Here is a 7248-nt window from a genome sequence, read left to right on the forward strand (position 1 = left end):
ACAAGTTCCAAAATGTGCATTTTAGGTAAAATGCACCTGACATATGTATGTTTTGGGTTGTATCCAATGTAGCACTGAATTAAAGTCACTTGGTCATATATTTGAGTTTCTGAATTCATCCTTGCAGCTGCACTTGATGAGTGGGGAGCATGCAACCTCAAGTCTCACATAAACTCATCCTTGTAATGTCCAAGCTATGTCCAAACATACTGTGTGTGTTCAACGTGTTTGTCTATAATGTCAAGGCGGAATGTGACGGGGGGACTTGCCTCCTAGATATGTTGCAGTGCCATATCCCTGCAACTTATGCAGAGGTCACTTTCCAGGGATTATGCCTACAGCCCAACTTGTGTCTAGTCAAAATACATTGGGTTGAATGGCGGATAGGATTGACAAAGTATTTTTTCCCAGCTGCCCGCCCCCTTTCTGCCCCCTTTGTTTGTCTGTCTGTTTGCCAAGTGCATAAAGCTAAATGTGCACAAGTTCAGTGCATGCAAGTTGTGGGGTTACTGCATGACTTAGAAGTGTGCAAGTGGGCACTCTGCCTGGAGTTTCCCTCATCACCTCGTTGAGCTTATTTCAACAAAGAATTCCCCTCGTAGAAAGGTTGCCATCCTTTGCAGTCTGCCGTTATGCTATATTCTCAAGCAGTCTTCCCTTAAAGCTTCAGGTGCTGTTGGGTGACTCACCAGCTCCACCTGTCATGGCCACTCAGGGCCGCCAGGAGGTGATCCCAAGAGTATCTGGAGGGCCACAGTTCACACCTCTGGTGCAGATAGCATTAAGTACAAGAAGTGTTATCTCTTGCAAAACTTGTCCTTTTTGTCTGTTTACTGCAGGTGAAACGCTGCTCAGCCCTTTGGTCATGTGTGGGCCCCATGGACTAAAATTCCTGAAGCCTGTGGAGCTGCGCTTGCCACATTGTGCGTCTATGACCCCTGATGGTTGGTCTTTTGCTCTAAAATCCTCCGACTCCTCGTCGGGTATGCTGTCCTCCCTCTGTCCTTTTGGGGCTTTTGGGTGCTATCGTATAATTTAAAACTCGCCTGACTGAAGGTGACACTGTGTAATATAAAGATATTACTAAATCACTGTATTTGTGTCAGCTCTCCATTTCATTTTCATTACAAGTGTCTTTCTCACACTTAACTCATGATGCAAAATCATTGCAGAAAATCATGATTGATAAACCAGAATGGCAAGGTAGATAATATAATACTATACTATTGTCATTGGTCCATTCAGTAGTACAATTATCTACCTTGTTTCCTATCTCTCACACTCTTCCTGTCTTTCTATCTCTTCCTGTCCTCCTTTCTCTCTCTCTCAAGGACTAATACTGCTGCAAAACACTCTTAAGATGAGAAAGTCACACTTTCCTTTATTTTTTGGGTAAATTGCCTAAGGAATTCTGATTGGGCTTTGTAACCACATATTCACATCTTTTTTCCTTTATTGACCATAGAATGCTGTAGCAGTCCCAGTATACTGAACTTGAAGCATTAATATTTTGAATAAGCTTCCTAATGCAACAGCTGCTTATGTATAAATTTGACCTTTCCAAGGGACGGGAGCCTCTCTTTGCAGAAGAAGCCCATGCAAGCTCAGTTCCAGCACATTTGGGCTCTCCACACAAATTTGTGCTCTCTTCTAAATTCTGAAATGTTATGGAGAGGTGGTCCTCTATTTCCCCCCACCCCACCCTGTGGTGGAGACACATGAATATATCCCTGCACTGCCCCTTTTCCCATAGCTATGACAGCTGCCCCCTTCACTGAAGGGCGGGGGAAGCATTGCTGGTTTTAAAGCCTAGTGACAAAGATAAAATTCCGTGAAGTGGCTGCAAAGTCACAGCCTTGAGTGAAAAATGAGTGTCTTCTGCATATTAGACAAAAAATGTCTTAAGGGGGGGCGTTCTCAGCCACATAACAAATAACCTCTTTGACACCCTTAAATGTATACATATCTGTATATGGTATATAAAAGCAATGTACTTATGTGTACAGTATTTAAAAATGTATTCATATTTGTCACTGATGTATCTATCCTTTTCAATGCCACTGTGTCAATGCGCCAAAAAAAAAAAAGTTAGGACACCAGACGCTTCTCTGATGGGGGGCAGGGATCCAGTTACCTAGAGAAAACTTGGCCGGTTGACTATTGCTGGTATGCTATGCATGTGGTTGCATGCAGCTGTTTAACTGTGTAAGCTAAAGCAGAAAGTGCTAAAAATGGACAGTTCCAAGTAATAAGGATCCAAAGTTTTGCCATTTATAATCCATATAATTCCTTCAAACCGTGCTTTTCAGTCATTATTTTGTAACAGATGAACCTTATCATGAATTTACTTGAAATGAAAAGAAAGAGGGGAATATGTTGGTTCTTCCAAGTAACCTCTGCTATTGTGCTAAAGATCATCTTCCTTTCCAAGTTAGAGTCTTATTTGTGTGTGCTCATTCAGCAGGTGTGTGTGTGTTAAGGGGGTCACCTCTTTCTGTCTGTATCGGAGCTATACATCCCTTGCAGCTAACATAGTTAAATGTGGTGTTATATCAGTAATCTTGCTCCTTGAGACAAACTTCACAATTGGCCAACTCTGTCTTCTGATGTGTAAGCCATACTGTGTCTTAAATAAATACTTGTTTTCTCTCTTTTTCTAAAAACAAAACAAAAAAACTTAATTGGTTATGGGATCTCTTTCTCGCTCTTTCTTTCTCTTAAGCTTTTCCTAACATGTTTTCCATTTTCTGTCCTTTGAAAAGAACATTTGATTATACATACTAACCTCTTCTGCAACACATTTTTTACAAAAAAAAAAAATCAAACGTACTGGCACATTATGCTAAAATATGTTACCTTGTTTCATCTCATTTCATGGAGTAGAGGGGGCAGCTAACTCCCAATTTAAATGGGCCAGAGCACAAAAAGTTAATTCCTGAGTACTTAGTATATTAAGCTGTTTTAGGTTGAGCCTTACTGTAACACTGCCACAAACTAGCCTCACATTTTTCAAAGTCGCCGGCACAAAATTTTGGCTTTTGCATTTTCAGACTATGGTTTCACTGTATGTAGTAAACAAATTATGTGAATATAGTTTATCACCTGTCAGGCTATACCAGCCTTCCCCAACCTGGTGCCCTCCAGGTGATCCAGTCTACAACTCCCATCAGCCCAAGCCAGCCAGCAGAGCTCTGCATCATCTGAAAGGCAGGTGGGAAGGTTGGACCATATTTCTGTATTACAACAAAGAAAAGGTCTTCTTTACTGACATTTTAAATCTAGCTTACATATAACAGTTTCTCCCAAAGATATTCCACTTGAAGTGTGTTGTTTATATTTAAAAGGACTGAATTTTTATTTTTGTATTAATGAAATGCCATTGTGGTAACTGGGACAACTCCACTGGCTGGCATAACTTAAAATGCAAACCAGGTCATTGAGTATGCCAACAAATTCTCAGCGAATCATACTTCTCTAGGCTCCACATCAGGTGTTGTCTCCCTTCCAGCACATTGGTCATTGTGTGCATCATGTTCGTTTCCATGGGTTACTCAACAGAACTGTGGGACTTATTTGTCTTCTGTAGGTCTGCATAACTTATATATGTGATCTGGAGTATTAATATCTAGCCTTGTTTAATACCAAAAGATTGCAAGAGCTTCACTGTGAGAGTGTGTCTTGATGCGCATATATTGATTAAAAAAGCAGTCTCCACCCACAAAATTTCACACAGCGATTGTATTGAACTACAGGTGATCAATAATACCTCCACATGGAATGATGTGGTAATTAAGGAAAAGTTGAATTAATTTTCTCAGGATTCTAGTTTATATAAGTGGAATGATAACTTCATGTACCCTGTTCCTCTTTGCCCAGAAGTAGATCCTGCTTTGTTCAGTGGGGTCTACTTTCATGTAAACACACACAAGGACTGCAGGCGTAGACTTGGAGTGTACAGTTCAACGTGGCCCATGGGCCACTGCACCATAAGATGCCTCCTTTACCGACCTCAGATTTGCAATAAACCTTACCTCCTCTGCCCGCCCCCCCCCCCGGCAAGAGAAGTTCACTTTTTAAATTAGTGCTGTACTTGCAACCCCTAAATGAGGTCACCTATGTTGAAGACTGCACAGGCAGCTTTAAAGGGACAGGAAGCCAGGAGGAGGGACCTGTGACCCTCCAGCTCCCATCCTCCCCAGCCAGCATGGCCCAGTGACCAGGGGTGATGGGAGTTGTGGCCTAAAGCCTATATGGAGGCAGCTGTAGGGGGAAGGCTGAGCTGTTGCACCATGGAGTTTGCCTATAGCTAGCCTGCTTCACAGTGGACTTGAGACAGTTTCTCCCTGCCCCCCATGACAGTTGTTGGAATTTTTTGTGTTTGCCCTATGATGAAATTTAAGGTGTAGCTAGGTTGTCCGAAAGCTTCCCCTGCAGGTGCTGAAGTCCAAAACCAGTGCTTTGGGTATGCTTCAAGAGTACTCACATGGTGGACTTGGTTCATGTAGCCTGGTTGCCCTTGAATCCCATAGTTGTGACATGGAAGTCTCAGGGTTTGATAGTCATCCAAAATCCTCCTTTCACCATTCTGTTTATGAATCAATCTTATTATTAGATTCTCAGCCTCTATGCCTTAACAAAGCTCTTTCTGGCTACCAGGAGAGAAAAAAATCATACTATGTAGGTCTGCAGGGTGAGTTCAGAACAGGAACTTACATTAATGGCCATCTACCGTGGGCATAATTCCTTGGAGATGTTCAATTAAGAAAACCTTTAGAGCAGCTAAATTAAAAGAGTGGGTTCCTGTGTAAAACGCGAGGCGATCTATACATCAAAACATATTCTGGTTAGCTTTAGAGGTATTGTTATCCAAGATGTTCCACCTTTTGATGATGGATACTAAACTACTACATTGTTTTCCTCCCACAGGTGACCCCAAAACCTGGCAGAACAAGTCTCTTCCTGGGGATCCAAACTATCTTGTTGGAGCAAATTGTGTTTCGGTTCTGATAGATCACTTCTAACCCTTACGTTAGCAGACCAAACCAAGATTTTAAAAGCAAAGCAAAACAAAAACACCTTGCCTAGAAACTGAACCAATCTTTTTTCAAGTATTAAGAGTTATCTTAGTGTTAAGCAATCTTTGCTTTGACTAACAATGGATAATGAGTATGTTCCTGAACCATGGTCAGGGTTTATGCTATTAAGCAGCAGGGCAGATCAGCCAGGGACCAAGGCAAGGTTCTTGTGGGTTCCCTCTGGCTTTCCTTAACTGGACACTTCTAAGGCATCATAGCTTAAAACTCACTGAACTACCACTGAAGCAATGCAAATCATTATTATTTTCAGATGGCGTTTAGTTAGTGTTCCACTACTGAATTAGGTCTTTTTTCTTTCTAAAGCTTTTTTTCCCTCTCTCTCTTTTTTATATAAACAAAACACTTTAATATGTGTGTTCAGAATATGCAAAGACTCTTTTTCTTTTTTAAAAAACAAGCAACTTTTTTGATGCATTTTGCCCACAAAGTGGAAATTTAAAAATTGGCCAGCACAATATAGAAAATTCCCCCTCTGTTGAGAAGGGAGAGTTACATGCACGTCTACTTTGATTGTACATGAAACACACTTTTTTTCCCTTTTGTTATGGGGAAAGAGCGCATGTGGTATGACTATGGTTCATTTGCCTCTGTGGATCTGTAAATTAACCACATCTACAACAGACACGTTAACCAGCAGCCTTACCCTCATGTTTTTACTAGTCTTAGCTGTCATCGTAGTTCTCTGTACTACTAAGTTTGTATGGCTTCTGTGCTTACTTAGATTAATACATATTGAGAGGGGTTGAAAAATTAATTCATTTTGTGAACTTGCTGGTTTAGAGAGAGGGAGAGAACTAGGCACACTTGTTTTTGTGTGGATCAACCAGAGGGGAAACCTGAAGAACATGATGGTATGTTTTCTGCTATGCATTTTGAAAATTTATAGATGTTATAGATTGCTTGTATATAACTCGTGCAGACCACTTTTGTTCTTGGTTTGTAAATTAACTTTTATAAGCTTTACCTTTTTTATATATATAAATATATATAAAAATACAAAACAAACGTTTCTTAATATCTTTGTATTCTCATACCTTTTGAGCCTTGAACTTTGACATCTTGCAGCAATAAAGCAGCATTTCTACAGTACGTGAAAACAAGGACTTTTTAAAAAAAGAAAATGCACAAAGTTCTTACCTTTTTAAGTGCTGCATTTAAAGACTAACTCAGAAGTCTATAGTTTGATTACATTCTTGGAGAATAAAAGTATCCCTACTGTAATTTGTGATAAGGATGCTGTACTATGTGCCCTGAAATGTATTTTTTTACTAATAGACAATTTATTATGGCACATCAGCACTATCTCTGTTTAGATAATATTCCACTGCATTCTGTTAATCAGTTATTTAGCTATTCAGGTGTGGCTGATTTTTTTTCTTTCTTTGCCGTTATTAAAAATTACACATTTCTAAGTATACAGAATAAAAACTGTTTTTAAAATAATAGAATTCTAGAATCTTCTTGTTTCTGTCTGAAATGCATGCATGTGCACACCTGAAGATTTGGAGGTCCTGATTCACTAAACTTTTACCTTGCATCATGAATACAATTTTATTCAGTTCAAGACATATTAGAGTACAAGGCTTCATGCACAGTTGGAATGAATCTGACTGAGCGGTTAAGGCTCTCCTAAAAAATAATGTTTTGTTGTTGTTGTTGTTTTTAAAAAAGATGTATCTAGCAATGAGACTTCTTATATTTATCACATTAAAAATCCCCTTAGTCCAAGCATGTTTGCACACTGTCATGTCTATCTAAAATTACAAATTTTATTCTTCTACTAAGAAGTGAAAAGTGTTTTTTTTAAAGGGAAGAAACAGAAGCAATTAGGTAAGTGAAACATGTTTTCCAAGTAAGAGATAACTTGCTCTACCCAATAGGTAGTCCTTTTGCAGTTTCCCTCCCTGCTCTATCCAGACATTGCACTATATCATCTATCATCTATCTATATCATGTATTTGTTTGTTTGTTTGTTTGTTTGTTTGTTTGTTTGTTTGTTTGTTTAAAGAGGAAATATCACAAGGAGAAGCTGGTCCTTGTGCATGTGTTTCTGATTTGTCAGCTGTGGGCAAATATATACAGAACTCTGATATAAGAGGATGACAGGAAACTCCAAAGGTAATGCCGGCTGCCATGCCTAGAGAAGCACTTA

General features: G+C 39.6%; 1 protein-coding gene across 10 annotated transcripts in view; it reads left to right on the forward strand.

The window, feature by feature from the left end:
* The window catches only part of TJP1 (tight junction protein 1), a 326291-nt gene extending 319467 nt beyond the window's left edge, over positions 1 to 6824 (forward strand). For 7 of the 10 annotated variants that reach the window (XM_081838649.1, XM_081838652.1, XM_081838644.1 and 4 more), the window contains 2 exons: positions 840 to 983; positions 4927 to 6824. In XM_081838649.1, coding sequence (XP_081694775.1) covers positions 840 to 983; positions 4927 to 5021 — 239 coding nt within the window. In that variant the 3' untranslated portion in view covers positions 5022 to 6824. The remainder of the gene's footprint in view (positions 1 to 839; positions 984 to 4926) is intronic. The other 3 variants (XM_081838645.1, XM_081838648.1, XM_081838646.1) reach the window with 2 other exon arrangements.
* Positions 6825 to 7248: the final 424 nt, after the last annotated feature.

This window comes from Podarcis erhardii (genome assembly GCF_964252035.2).
Source record: "Podarcis erhardii genome assembly, chromosome: 14".
NCBI classification, from domain to species: domain Eukaryota; kingdom Metazoa; phylum Chordata; class Lepidosauria; order Squamata; family Lacertidae; genus Podarcis; species Podarcis erhardii.